The sequence below is a fragment of the Lemur catta genome, chromosome X (genome assembly GCF_020740605.2).
Source record: "Lemur catta isolate mLemCat1 chromosome X, mLemCat1.pri, whole genome shotgun sequence".
Classification (NCBI taxonomy): Eukaryota; Metazoa; Chordata; class Mammalia; order Primates; family Lemuridae; genus Lemur; species Lemur catta.
The window spans coordinates 13,629,257-13,645,474 of NC_059155.1; the positions used below are offsets into that span (position 1 = coordinate 13,629,257).

The window sequence follows — 16,218 nt, forward strand, 5'->3', positions numbered from 1 at the left end:
CATATTGTTTGAAGGAGGCATCTGTCACAGCTGCAACTCCAAAATGTAACCCTCATGCATAATAATTGAATCCTCCCTAACACAGATTGGAGAATCCTTCAGCCCAGCAGCATCCCAAGAGATAAAGGATATAGTATCAGTTATAAGCTAGATAAGAGATAAGCTAACCAGAGAACTGGGATTTCCTGAAGCAGACCTGCTCTACAACTCTATTGCAGTAACGTTCTGTTTCTAAAGATGGATAAGGAGACGGTATGTGGGAACACTATGTCAACTAATCCTACCACTGTTCAAAGCATAGCCAGGTGGGCAAAAACTGGAGACTTGTAAATCTAGCCTTATGGGAATCTGCAGGTCATTTTCAAAATTAGAGAGTCTAAAGAAAATAATGCTTTCAAGGCCCATCAGCTGTGATAATATTCTTTTAATCAAGACTGTACTTTTGCTAAGCAAGGCTATAAATCAACTCGAATGGTAGTAAATTAAATGTAGGACTTATAGATAAGAGGATATGGAATTAAACAGAGCTGTATCTGTGTGTGCTGAGAGAACATTAAGACCAGTTCAACAGATTCCTATTTCATGCTAAAAAGAAAGCCCATATTTATTCTGAACCATTCCATAACAAGTGATTTTTATTAATGCTATTATACAATCTTTTGTTTTTAACATTGCTCAGAATGATTAAATATCAAGATTAATGTTAGGACCCTAAAATATATCTTGATTATTCCGGGGTTGATTATCCAGTTTAGGGATTATGCATCCCTAACTCCCCTTGGCCTCAGCCCCATCCTCTTTCCTCTCTTGTCCATTTCTCTATTTGTTCACTCCTCTATCAGACAGCATGTGGGCACAGAGAAGAGCTACACATAAATTAATCAATTTTGCTGCATAGTAAAAGGTTAGGTAGGAAAAGAGATTATAAATAATGGCTAAAATGAAGCTTCGAGACTGTCTACAGATTTCATTTATCCTCATTATCTGGCCCCTTGTTAGAAATGTGGCTTCATTTAAAACTATTATCCTCTAATGCAGTGACCCTCAACACAAGAGCATTTCTAAAAAGTATCTTTTCCCACCCCATTATAATACATGGCCCATATTATGTTCCTCACAATTTCATAATCAAAGCTTAATATCCCCTAGCCTGTCTATGAGGCAAGTGTTAGTCCTATAATCTACTAGTAGCACTACAAAAGGGTCTCAACTTTTACTGGTGAGCCTAATCACCAAACCAACAATCTGAATATACTGAAACATGAAAAAGCATCAGCTGGCTAAAAGCATAAATGAGTATAAAATGAATGTGCTCTGGCTAAGTAGATCAAGTAGGCTCCATATAAACCTTTGAACATTTGGGTCCACAATTTACGTCCACAGTTCTGACCCTCAATGCTAAATGTTCCCCTGATCACATCCTGGCTAAGAGAACCAATCTACTTCCTTCAGGTGGCATCCTAGCTTAACAAATACTACAGTCAGCCCCACTCCTCCCCATTTTCAGAACCAAATGCTGGGTTTCCTTCTAGTAACATAGCTCACTCCACACATTTTCAGTGAGTTCATCAGAATAATATAAAAATTATCAGGAGGTCAAAGAATCGAAAGTTATTTGAGATGTCTTTTTGGATGAAATCATTTGGCAAAATATGCTTTGCAATTAACAAAGCAGCCAGTTACTGGCCATTCACATAAGATTGACCTGCCAGGCTCAATATGCCAATCCCATTGAATTGAATGAAAGGACTCTGTTCCTAATGAGAGGAGCTCAGGATGTTTGGCACACTCCCTAACCTTTAGAGGATGGTATCACAGAAGAAACTCATGCTCTCTTGAAAAACAGCCCTGGGTATCACGGGTAGAAACAAACATTGCATTGGACAGTCCATGCGTCTGACCCCAGAGCCTGGTGTTTCTTACATTCTTAGGAGGAGAAAACCATATGTGCTATTTCCCCTATAAGCACAAAACCCACAGTGAAGCCCATTCCACTCTTGCACTTATTGCCCCACAGTACCGTCTGCTCTACCCCAGTGCAGCCTTCTGAAAACCGTGACTCTTCCTTTTCCCAGTGAAAGCAAACTCAACATAAAAGAGAAACATACTTCAAACTTGAGCCTACTCCAAGTTTATCATCTTGAATAATTTTTCTTTAAGCAAGAAAAATTAAGATTTTAATCATAGAAGTTGATAATGATTTGTACAGATCCTAATGAACCATGTTCCCCAAACCTGATACTATCCCCCCCAAAAATTAGACTGCATACTATCTAGATACGCCAATCAAATTCTCACAGCTGTGACTCTGCATCACTTCAATCCACCCACCAGTTTGAGAAGCAAGTCTGAAGTTCTGAAGGTGCCCATCTAATTAACATGATCCCTTCAAAATCTGGCCAAATTGTAAATTCTAAAAAGAGCATTGTTGCAATTCAGCTGTGTGTGTGTGTGTGTGTGTGTGTGTGTGTGTGTGTGTGCTCAGTAATAGTTACTTTTGTAAATCTTAAAAACTGTACACATTTTTTCTATTTATAAAAATAGTACATATGTATTACCAAAAAAAAAAATCCCTTCAGAAAAGTATAAAGGAGAAAATAAAGATGACCTGTAATCCTAGTACCGCCTAGAGATTAACTCTTACCTTAGCTACTTAAAAAATATTTTTTTCCTGAACCAACTGAGATACCATCAAGGACTATATTTTAGGTTGTTTTTTATCCATTATCTGACAAGTTCCTGTACCTGCCTTTGCTTTCAAATATCCTTTGAGAATCTTTTAGAAATGGAATACTATAAACATAAATCAAAAAGGATAACTGATAGCAAAGCTATCACTTGGACATGAGTAACCTTTTAACACATTCTTCTATAAAAACTCTGCTTCATCATCTACATCAGCTGAAGTTTTTTTTTTTCCTGTTATTATTTTGTGAAAACAATTGCAAAGGTCTTCCTGACTAAAATACATATATGTTGCTCTTCTCTAAAATCCCTGCAAATTAGTCACCTTTAGCTTAGAAATAGTTCAGTCTCCATGAACCAATTCCTGGCTTTTGCAGAGCTTACCAAAGGACCAATTAGTGCCAATTTCGATTCATGTAGGAGACTTAGACATCTTGTCTATCAGGAACACAAGCCTGCCAATTTATTTCACAAAGGCCACTGAATAATCTGATAACATTTATTTTAACTAACAGCAGACACAGAGTTCTAAAATACCTGAACTCTCTAATAATCACCCCCATGAACTTTTAGTAAGATTTTAAATAAAGTATGGCTAACGAAGAAGTGCTTTGAAAAGCTATGAAGCCAAACATGTTTATGTATCATTTGCAATGAAAGAAACTGTTCTTACTCTAATATTTTGCAGGGAACAAGTGACAGCTCAGAGTGCAATTAAGGGGAAAAAACCAAATTCTCTGTAATGATTAATTATAATGAGCATTCCACAAAAAGTGAACATCCTAAAGCTTCCCAAGGAAAGTTCAGGCAACACAGGTGACCTTTAAATAAAAAGCCTGCTTTTCATCAAAAGTTAGAAAAATGCATTCTGACCATTTTTAAAAAAAGGGAGTAAGGGAGCGAGTGAATTTATAGGGAAGAAAACTAAAGTTATAAAATTTTCTCAAAATCTAGAGATGTGACTTAGTTTACTTTCCAAAGGTTACCAGAGAGAAATCACCTCTTGGCAAACATACCTAAAATGAAATAATGTTGTCTGACTGATGAGAAAAATCTTATTCAAGTTAGAACAGTACATTTAGTACCTGAGTCAATACAGTTTAACTCAGTGTAAAAAAGAGACTTGTTCCTAAAAAATTAAATGTGAGCTGAATTTATATAAATGAATTAATTTTAAAGTCATGAGGAAAACAATAAAGAAACCCTATAGTGAGTTCCTCTGCAAAGCAAAATATCTATTTGTAGAGTGAATAATCACTTCCTAACGTATTTGCTTAATTTAGATTTAAATATATAATGTTGACTTAAAATAGACAATGATACAATAATAAAATGGAGGCATTGTTGGCTTAGAATATTTTTCTTCCTAAAGTGAATTCTTTTTGTGAAACAAAAAATCTAGAATGTACAATTTTTTAATTTAATTCAACAAATATTTATTGAGTACCATTATGCTCCAAGCTGTTGTAGATGCTGGGGATACAGCAGTTAACAAAACACAAAAAATCCCTGCCGTCATGAAGCCTTATATTCTAGTTTAGCTGTCTAGTGATCACTCCCTCCTGTGAATTCCTATATGATCTCTACTTCTCATCTTTCCCTCATTCTACCAATTATTTACCAACTTAGGCCTATGTCCTGCCATCCCAGTTAGGCTATAAGTCCTTCAGGGCAGGGCTCCAGTTTCATACTTAGAATGTAGAATGTACAATTTTTTTAATTGGGTTATTTTTTACTTTTGTTGTCTACCTTTAAGTTGGTAACGGCCATTTTAAAAGTTAAGGACCTCTAAGAGGATGGTGATTCATTCTCTGGAGGTAAAATGAAACAAGCCATTTAAAAAAAAGGTGGGGGAGGGTCAGTTAAAGACATTCTGTCGGAGTCCACAGAGATGTTAGGTATTACCTAGTCTAACATTTTCAGATTCCTGGTTAAAGAAACTGAGGTCCAGAAAGGTCACAGAGCTGGGCAGTGGCAGTTAGGAACAGAACCCAAGTCTCCTTACTCCCAAAATTCAGTACTCTTTTTATTGAATGCTGGGGATACATACAAAGCATACATGAAAGAATAGACTATAATAAAACTGCTAGGGAAGGGACAAGAAGAGTTTGTGGATTATGGGGGAAGAAGCAGGATCACCCCCCACTCCCCTGTATGACCAAACAACATAACTGGGAAGAATGCAGGAAGCAACTTAAGGAGTCCTGAGAATGGACTAATAAGCAGCCCATTTCACTATGGGTACCAACAGCTAATGGAAATTTTTATGCATTAAATCACCTTGTAAGAAGTCACTGTACATTGTATGGCTTGCTTCCCCACTAGGCTTCTTATACCTTGACTTGCTGATGCACAGCAAATTCTTTCTACATGGCCAGGGAGCCTGAATGAAGTCTTCCTTTCTCAATGCTCCACAGCACTTGAAAAAAACATTTAAAGTAGAGCATCAAGACAAAGACTAAGTTATAATGACAGTGACGTCTCACACAGAAACCTCAAGGTCCCTGGGAAAATACATACTGTAAAAAAAACATTTTTTAGATACATGACACCCGTATGTTTTAAAAGGCAGGAACCTTAAGTTAGAAGAGAGGAAAAACATGGTGTATATCATAGCTGGGAAAAACTAACCAAGGGGAGCGGGGAACAGAACATATCCAACTAGAAGTCATTTCACTTGGTGACTTTGAGTCATGCTAACCATCTGTGTGTGAATGGGAACTCTGTTTTCAGTAGTACATTAAGAGGAGCTAAAAAAAAAAAAGTAAACCTTTAAGGGGGAAGTGAGGGTGAAAGGAGAACATTAACTTCTAAAATATATGGGAGATAATGATGGTAGCCAATTTATTCATCTCATCTGTTTACTCTCATGAAGGTTGTTACAAAAGCACTCTATTTTTAACTACAACCAAACACATCAGAAATGGAGCTGTGATCACTCAAGAGGTGTGCTTTGGAGGTTCCATTTAAAGTGAAGAGCAGCTTTCTGAGTACCAGGAGTCCAACAAGGCTCATGAACAATGACAGATGCTTTGGTACTTTAGAGACAGAGCAAGACTAGGGCTTGGGGTCCTAGCTTTATAGTCCAGGGACAGATTGTTGGCATCACACAAGAATCACGCTGGCCAGCCCCACCCAGCATGGGTTGATTCCATGTAAGTGCTGTGTGCTAAAAAGGAACAGTCTGTCTTAGGACCACAATGAACTGCCCAAGTGGCAGCTGTATAGACAAGTGAGATATCAGTGATCCAGAGAGCTAGATATAGGAAAAAGTGACTTAGGGTTTGTGAAGATGTCATTAATCTACTGAAGTATGATCTGAGGATCTACTTTAGAATACAGAAAATATTTCTTCCTCATGCCTTCAAATGATCTTGTCTCTGAAACATAGAAGTGAAAGATGCCTGAATACAATTTAGAAAATATTTTGACTTCTGTAAGCAAATTTGCTACGTTAGCTCCCACAAAATCACTGGAGCATAGTTCCTATACAAGTTCTAATACAAACAAATGCTTATTCATTTGTATCATCCAGAAAATGAGTAGCTATGAGGTGACACACCTAGAATCACCACCTCCCCCCAGTCAAACTCAGTCATTGTGATGTCATTGGTTTTATATCCTTCCAGATTTTTTAAAAGGAAGCATGGCTTCCAAAGAGTTTAACTCTACAAGTTCTAGGTTATATGTCATTTTGGAGGGCTCCAATACGAGAGCTTTTCTTTCTTTCTAAAGCACCATGTCTGTCAATCACGCTGTCATTCAGAATTAAGATAATTCTGTCACCTGAAGAGCACAGAACAATGGTGATAAGTTTTTGTGTTCAAACACAAAGCATATCATGTCGCACTTCTCCCTAGGGGAGCAATTTTCCTCATTTAACAACCATTTTAGCTTTGCAGGTAGATATTCCAATTTATCAGTTAATGAATATTTTCCCCAAATTATTCACTCTTCATCCTTCTCATACCTGCCAGGGCAGTAAGTAGATCATGATGTGGGCAGTGATCAGCAATTCTCAAGAGGGTGGGGCCACTGCTCCAACTTATCTTTACAGCCTTTTGTGGATGGTTTTGTTGTTTTTAATGGCTACCCAGATTCCTTGTGAAGCTACCTACAGACACTTATTTAAAATGTTACAATTACTATTTTGAGGAAATATAAAATATGGAAGCATTATTGATCATTCTGTCAATTCGACATTGACTTAAAATTAATTACATCCACAGATGAAATCATTTATCCCATTCATCAAACATTCCTCACATTATCAATCAGAAGCACTCTAGCCCCTAAAAGAAAGTCTGAAGTAAATCCTACTTTCCTACTAACTTCCGTTATAAAATGAGAGACATATTACCAAAAGAGAGTTCTCAAATAGACTGAGTTATAAATCTTAGGTGAAAACAACAGTAAGATGGTAGCCAGCCCTGTGGCAGTTCATTTGTTTCCTGATCATCTGAAAATCAGGTAGCTATTCTACTGGTCATGTCCCTCATCTTCATGACCACAGGGATGTCTCTCTTGTCAGCGAAGTTACCTACCTCTATCCTTTGGGACTTCTAGACTTTGCCGTCTTCCTTCTTGCTTTGATCTGGGCATTTTTCATCCGTTTAATTAGAAATTCTACTGCAGTGACACACTTCACCAGTGGGGTTCAATTCTCAAACTGTGCTTCCACCAGAAAACCCCTGTTAGAGGCTTCTGCTTATATAAAACATACTCATTATCTATCTTTGACTTTAAAATTCTCTATTAAAATTCTGTAATAATCTCCTTGTTTTCCCCTGTGGCATAAACATACATAGGACTTTGCATTTCAGGTTAAAATTAGATACTTATGGTGAATAGGATATTTCATTCTTGGAAGAAAAGTTGTACCTCTTTGACAGTGGGAAATTTCTCAAAGTGAAGCATATATTTTCATAATATAGACTGACTTCTCAAAAAGGAAATTTCAATATAATTAACTTACAAAGAGAAAAGACTTCCCCATAATGTTTTAAATAGTGATTGTATATTAAATATGATCCCAGTTACATAACCAAATATACAGATTTATAGATACATACAAAGACATGGATAGAGAATGGAAAGAAATATTCCACAATGTTAACAGTAGTTATCTCAGAATGGTGTAATTATAAATGACTTGCATTTCTTTCTCTATACTTTTTTAATTTTTAAAAATTTCTTCTTCAATAAATTAAAATTACTATTATGGACAATCAGTGTGTATATATATATAAAGTTTATTTCCCATTTTTATTGTAGTAAAATACATATAACATAAAATTTGTCATTTTAACAATTTTAAAATGTACAATTCAGTGGCATTAAATACATTCACAATGTTGTGCAACCACCACCACTATCTTGGTCCAGAACTTTTTCATCACTCCACATGGAAACCCTGTACCCATTAAGCAGTCACTTCCCATTCACCCCTCTCTGAACCCCTGGCAACCACTAATCTGCTTTCTATCTCAGTATAGGTTTGCCCATTCTGGATGTTTCATATCAATGGAATCATACAATATGTGGCCTTTTGTGTTTGGTTTCTTTCACTTAGCGTAATGTTTTCAAGGTTCATTCACATACATTGTAGTATGTATCATTTCTTTTTATGGCTGAATAATATTCAGTTGTGTGAATATACCATATTCTGTTTACCCATTCATCTGTTGATAAACATTTGGATTGTTTCCACCTTTTGGCTATTGTGAATAGTGCTGCAATGAACATTCGTGTACAACTTTTTGTTTTAACACCTGTTTTCAATTCTTTTGGCCATATACCTAGGAGTGGAATTGAATCAATATATAATTTTTAAAAATGCCTTTAATTCTACTTTCGCATTCTGTGTTTAAAGTAACAATGCATTTTCAGAACTATGAAGGATTACCCTTAGAATATCATTCCTACAATAATACCATTTCATTTTCAATCACTATTTTTTAAGACCAAATCACATTCTTGTACTTAAAAATGTAATTTTCACCCTTATTTGTTGGGAACAAATTTCTCTTATGCTAAATACTTGAAACGATGATGAACTAACTGAAAAGGACTGCTTCTTCCTCTTAGCATAGCCATTCTGGCAGTACCTAATTCACTTTCAAATACTTATATATTGAAATACAAAAAATATATGTATTTTGTTCTTTTTTTCCTCAAAACTTGGCTGCTGAGAATGAAATATATGTATTTTTGTTTCATCAGGAAAGCATCGCTTAATAGACACCAATATTTAAACCCTAATGAGTAAACACACAATACCAAGTAGAAGCAATGTAGAATCTTCTAGAAATTCAAGCTGGCAGATGGTGACCAAAGAGGATAAATACACCCTGAATGAGTACACAGTACAAATTCTTAAGGGCTTTACTTCCCACCCTCCTAACAGAAAGCTGATACATCTCATGAACATAAGAGCCCAATAATATCAAGGTTAATTTTAGCTGTAGACAGTGCTGGAAGTGGGCTAAAGATGATGATAGTGTACTCTCTGCTTACCCATACTTATAACAGCTGTTGGATTCCCCCATTTTTCCTTCCCCCAAAACACATGCATACACACGTTTATATATTCATGTATGTGACACACACACAAACACGTTACATGCCAGAACTGTATTTCTAACTCAGTGGCTACAAGTAAGGGTAGAAGTCTTGTAGCTCAGTCATCCCCTAGATCTCAGGCTTTTCTCCTATAATCACTTGCACTCTCCCCCCCTCTCCCCCCACTACACATACAACACCCTACAATACAGAAAGCAGAAATAAAATTCTGGCTAAAGAAGAGGAAGCAGCAACTTTAAAACAGTAATATATGTTTATAAGTAGGGGACATGATTTGTCCATTTAAAAATAAAATACTGGGGAACATTTCCATAAGGTTGGTAGACTTCTCTTTAAGAAAAATCAATAGGACCAAACTTGTGGAAAACAATCAAGTAGAAAATTTCAATTGTACAAAAGGTTTTACACATTTCAACTTTGCCAGGATCAGCACTATCCATTTATAAATACTGTGTATATCACTGAAATCCCATTGTTTCATTCTCATAGCACTTGTTTCTTCATACTTCATATACACATTTTCTCTTTGCTACTAGACTATAAGATGTTTTATGGCAGGGACCAAATCTTACCACTTTTGTGCATGTAGCACAGTGCCTGGAATACAATAGGCATTCAGTAGTTTGGGCATGTTTGTGTGTAAAATTTCACAGACCCATAGACATAGACCTACACTCAACTATCCTCCAAAGCACCAAACCAAATCATGGTGAGAACCTTTGAACTTCATTAACAAACCAACCCCACATATTAAAGAAAAATAAAAATATGATCAATATAAGTTATTCTGATAATGACAATGCACACACGTACCCTAGATATAACCTTAATATTATTTGTTAGTGTGTTTAACAATGTTTGGCTACATTAAGGTAGCCAAGAATGAATTAGCATTATTTAACTCTAGTTAACAAAACCCTGTTATTATTATGAGCTGATTCCCCCCAAATGGTATATTATCCTAACTCATTCTTGCCTCTTGTGTCTGAGATGTATCCTTGGACCACCTAATCGCTTAGTGGCAGTTACATTAGAATGCCCTGTAATGGAAATAAGAGGAGAAATAAATTTCAGTCAGTCTTTCCTACTGCTTATTAACAGCTTTTATAAGGTGCAGGATAAAAATGAAAACCAAATTCAGTTTGGGGATTATAACAGCACATGGCACTTTGTCCTTTAAAAAACTCCTTTACCCATAGCTCATTGTTCAACTGTGAGGTTTATTTATCTGTGTTACTCTTGACCTCCATTACAGTACAGAATGGGTTGAAAAACTTATTTTCTGGACCTAATTTTTAACATCTCCTCAGGAGTTACCTTTATTGTTTTTAAAATTTTTTCTATAGTCTTACCTCCCAGTCCAAATAATCACAGACATCTTCAAAGTTAGTGAGCAGAGACACTGAGCAGAAAAGTCGTGGCAGCTCATCCCTTGTCATTGGGGGGAAACGGCTATCTTTAAGGGCACTGTTGAAAACAAAGCAAATGTTAAAGCAATCACTGGATATGAAAGTTCCTATTTTCAAATGCAGATAATCATTTGAAAAAGGTAAGAGATTCAAAAAGAATCAGTAAGTCAAAGGTGCCAATAATCTTCAAATGTATTCAAAGCCTCAAAGATTTTAGAAGTCATCAATTCTTCCATTTAATAGATTGTGTCTGCTAGCCAATCTTGCGACCACTTCAATTGTAAAGAGTGAATGATCAATTATATTTCATGTACAGCCATTTCCTGATGTCTTTCCCTATTAACTTGTACAATCTGACTATATTTTATTTTACTTTTGAGGAGAATAAAAACCAGACTAGTGGAAACCTGTGGGAAGACTTCTGGATCTAGTGCTAGTGGCAGTAAAAAATAAATAAATAACGAGTGTATGTGATATCATATTGTAAAAAAAAAAAAAAAAAGCTTATACTAGGTTGGCCAGTCATCATAGAACAGCACTCAGAGAGTTCAAAGAAAGATCAAAATTTCTTTTCTTCAAGCAAAAGAAAAAATCAAAGAAAATGAAAATAATCAGGCAAATTATAGGCTAAAAATACAAGGATTACAGGGCCCCTATAAAGGATAACTCAAGATGTGACTCAAAAATTGTGAAACTACAGGAAATAGGGTTAATCTAGGAGACCATTAATCACATCAATGGATTTCTGAGTACATCAACTCTGATTGGATCCTGTAATCAAGTGTAGTATATCATCACAGTGCCAAACTCTAGAAAAACCCCACTGTAGAATGTTGGAAGACCATAATTCTTCCTGCAACAGAACAGACAGAAACACACACACACACACACACACACACACACACACACACACACACACACACACTGTATGTTCCTTGTACTTAAAAAAAAAAAGCCATCTCCTGATTGAGAAAAACAAACACCTCTGATCGTCCACCATATTAATGGCACTACTGGCATTCATGACATCCATCTTCAAATGCCCTAGATAGCAACCAGGCTTAGAAAATGTTTTCATAAATTAATCCTTAAAGGTTACAAACTCAGACCCTACAAACTTCTTGGGTCATAACAAAGTTCTGTGGTCTTCGGAAAGAATTTAATTCCTTCTTCAGTGACTTTCTCATTGCTGAATTTTCTTTTTTCATTTTCCCATCCCTTCCTTTGCATTCTGAAACTCATCCACTGTATTTGTATTTGCAGTGCATTTTGGTGCTCATTCTATTCTGCTATACAAAGGAAAATACTTACAGGAAGATACAGAGATGTTATGTATTTATAAAGTATAAATTTTTTCCATTCAAGAACCCAGATTAACCAAAGACAATCAGGAAATCTGTGATAATTCATACTCTGAGAATAGCATTTCACTATTTTATAATTTAACAACATGAATTTCTCATGGTTTGGCTTCTTTTATTTTCCTACAAGCAAATAAAGTTTTAAAAAATACTTTCAAGTTCTAATTCAAAGCCAAGATAAAGACATGTGTGTTTATATAACCTCCCCCCCAACACCCCCCGCACTAGCACGCACTAGACAGAAGTTCTAAAACATAGACCAGAAGAATCCCATGCATAAAAAGCAAAAGGCCAATCACATTTTTGGTTTTCCTGTTAAAAAGAAGAAAAAGAACACTTATTAATTAGAATAATATAAAATGTAATGTTTTAGGGTTATGGATTTTTATTGTTTAATATACAAAACATGAAATTCACTATTTTAACCATTTTTAAGTATATGGTTCTATAGAATTAAGTATATTTATATTGTAGTGTGCCCATCAACACCATCCATCTCCAAAACTTTTTCATCTTCCCAAATTGAAACTCATTAAATACTAACTCCCCATTCCCACTTCTCCCCAGCCCTTGGCATAAAATGTAATTTAAATACATTTTTATAATTTCAAATAGTTATAGTAATACAGTCACTAATGTTTTTTACCTATAATAGTTTTACTGAAATATAATTCACATACCACAAAATTCACTCTTTTAAAGTATACAATTCAGTGGTTTTTAGTATATTCACAGAGTTGTGCAACCATCACCATTACTCAATATTAGAACATTTTCTTCACCCCCCAAAGAAACCCCATATCCATTAGCAGTCACTGTGAAATCTCCTTACCCCCCAGCTCCTGGCAACCACTAGTCTACTTTTTGTTTCTATGGTTTTCCCTATTCTAGACATTTCATGTAAGTGGTATCATACAATATATTGTCTGTTGTGTCTGGCTTTTTTCACTGATCATGTTTTTGAGGTTTCATCCATGTTATAGCATGTATCAGTACTTCATCCTTCTTATTGCCGAATATTTCATCATATGGATACACCATATTTTTTTACCCACTCATAGACTGATGGACATTTGGACTGTTTCCACTTTTTGGCTATTATGAATAATCCTGCTACGATCAGTCACACATGAGTTTTAATGTGGACATATGTTTTCACTTCTCTTGGGTAGATACCTAGGAATAGAATTGGTGAGTCTTAAAGGTAATTCTACCTTTAACTTTTTGAGGAACCAACAAACTATTTCTTAGAATGGCTGCACAATTCTACATTCCCACCAGCAACATATGAGGGTTCCAATTTCTCCATATCCTCACCGATGCTTATTGTTGCCTACTCTTTTGATGATAGTGCTAGGCCTCCTTTAATAAAGTGCTTTTTGTATCTAGCTCTAGATTTTTCATTTAAAAAATTATACATGCTGAAGTTGTTCATTATACAGTTAGTTTCTCAATACTTTGAGGCAAGTTATTTTGTTTACTTTATTTCCTAGCAGACCAAAAAAAAAAGGTAAATTTTAGCTCAGTTTGTAATTCAAACTATTTCAAATCAATGAAATTTTCAAATACCTAAAATGTAACTGAGGATCTGGCTACCAAGCTTTTCTCGTGATATGGAACCTTGTTGTTCAATCATTCTAGGCTTAAAAAAAAAAAAAGAACGTTTAGAACAAGGAGTACGTGGGAAAATGTTAGCACAGTTAATGGGAGAAAATGACAACGATGCCTCACCACGCCAAGATTCAAATGTATTGATTTCAAAGCTCTGAAATAGTAAAGGTATATGAGTCATGATGGAAATAGTCTGATTTTGCAGAAACATTCAAACTAAGACTTTTGATTCTTGCATTTTTTATCCCAACTCTAAGTAACATATGAAACTCATGAGTATAGAAAAATTCCAAAGGTAGGAAGTTCCCAATGTCTCTAAATGCAAATTCCTAGGGAAACAAACTAGCAGTGAAAGCCTAGCAAGTATTTAAGGGATTATAAAAAGATGAAAATGCAGCTGTAGATTGACCTCAGAGCAGCCAGGCTGGATGGATAGCTGATAAACAAGAGGATTCAGCTTTTCTTTAGTATACAGAATTTGCAATGTTGAAGTTGGGCCTTTAGAGACCATACTATAGACCAGAGTTGGACAGTGACTTGCTCAAGGTGACCCAGCTAAGTTAGTGACAGAGGTGGGGATACAACCCAGATTTTCTGACTCAAGTCTAGTATCCACACCTTAGTTGTCACATTTCAATGGATTATTTTTTAAATTTTAAAATTAAATGCTTACCTTACTTGGCTATTCTGATCTCATACTTGCAGTGTCTCTGCCTAAAGATGATAAATAATAATTCAATAACATTCATTAGTAGCCGAAGGATAAACAGAGCTAGACTTCCTGTCTATTGGAAATCTTCAGGAGTAAAAAGAATTTTAAAATATTAATATTGTCCATGGAAAGCATTTTATACCAAAGTAATGTCTGCCAATTTAAACTCTAGGCAGTCTAAGGAACTGACAACGGGATCTTGTAGTACATTCATATGAATTTCTCTTTGCTAGAATAGGAAGCCATTTTCTAATGTTTAAATACTGCTAGGAAAAAAACAAAACAAAACAAAACACTTATGTCCCAAACTAGTCAGTTGCTCCATCACCCATATGATGGATGAGCAAGGTTTAAACAATAGTTTAGTTCACATACCAAATTCAAACATGTTCAATTCAAATTGGCACCTTCCCAGGAATACACTTCACCTAATTGAGAAGCAGCATTAACATCTGTCAAAGTTAATGTCTAATGTTAAATAGTACTTTAATGAAAATGAACATTTTAAGAAAGAAATTAAGAGTTTAGCTTTCAAAGAATCAAAGGGTTTGTGACAGTGCCTGGAAACTATGATAAAAAGAAAAAAATAGAGCTGAAAAGAGGTAAAACCTTAGATATTACAAGGCTCATCATAAACAATATAGCATGTAACAAAAGTGAGTTAAATAAATCTGTTTAGCCATTCACTCACTCATTCATTCTCCTTTCTAAAACATTGATGACCTTTATTGGTTAACCAGTGGAAAGTTACCAAACTGAGAGGGGCTTTCATACTGCATGCAATCATTTTTCAGGACAAGGAAGTAATTAAAACCAAAATTAAAAATCCCTGTTTGGACAGGCAAAGAGAAGCAAATCAAACATGCATTAATCTAAAATAAAAAACAGTTTCTTCATGAGAGGTTTCAACCATCATGAAATTCCATATTCTGTCATTCCCTGTTAGAGCTTCTAGAACAGAATGTACATGTGGCATATTTGAACCCCAGAAACTTGGATTACTAGAATCCTAAACCCACATATGAAAAATTATCCATAACCTCTCTTTCTCATTAAGTAGCAATTTTAGCTTCCCAAAATTCAAAAAATAATGAGCACAAAACAAAATGCAAAAAAATGTTGACTATTTATCAAATCTAAGGTAGAGAGGAATGACAGAAGATATAATTATGGTTAAGGAAGAAGGAAGGGAACCTTATTTTGGTGAGGGCTGTGACTCAAAAAATATTTTCAATTGTAAACTATATGTACAGTGTTACTCAACTGGGATTAACCTTAATGATTTGCCCCTTTACAGTAATAAATACAACCTACTTGCTGCTCAATCAACATTAACATTCATTAATTTTAATATATATTTCATATGATATGATGGTTAATTCATGGGGAATGGAGGGAAGAACTCTAAGGGATGGAACACAAGGAAGAGAGGAAGAAAGGTGGGAAAGAAAAAGAAAAAAGGAATATATAGAGAGAAATAAAAATAGACAGAAAGAGAGAGAAAAAGGAAGTGGGAAGCGAAAAAAAAGTATAAAACAGAAGAACACCTAGAAAGGGCTCAAACAGAGACACATACAAAGAAACAGAGAAAGCAAGGAAGGGAGAATGGAAGGGTAAGAGGGAGAGGGAGATAAAGGGAGACATGTTCAATAGGTCTTGATACATGTTATTTGGCTCCTATCCTATGAGATTCACTTAGGCTTTAGACTGTTATCACCTACCGCCTTTTGATTACCTTAAAGTTTCCAAAATCCTCAAATTGTGAATTCTTAAAAGCCTCTACTCTCTATAAGATAGCCATAGCTGCTCACTAGGAGGGAAAAATACCCTTTGGGCTGCAAGCTGTGATGACCAGCAG

The 16,218-nt window shown here is 35.4% G+C and overlaps 1 protein-coding gene across 1 annotated transcript in view; it reads right to left on the reverse strand.

Moving 5' to 3' along the window:
* AMMECR1 (AMMECR nuclear protein 1) overlaps positions 1-16,218 on the reverse strand; it is a 111,453-nt gene that overhangs the window by 11,301 nt on the left and 83,934 nt on the right. The window contains exon 3 of the mRNA XM_045538924.1: positions 10,620-10,734. Within this exon, the coding sequence (XP_045394880.1) occupies positions 10,620-10,734 (115 nt within the window). The remainder of the gene's footprint in view (positions 1-10,619; positions 10,735-16,218) is intronic.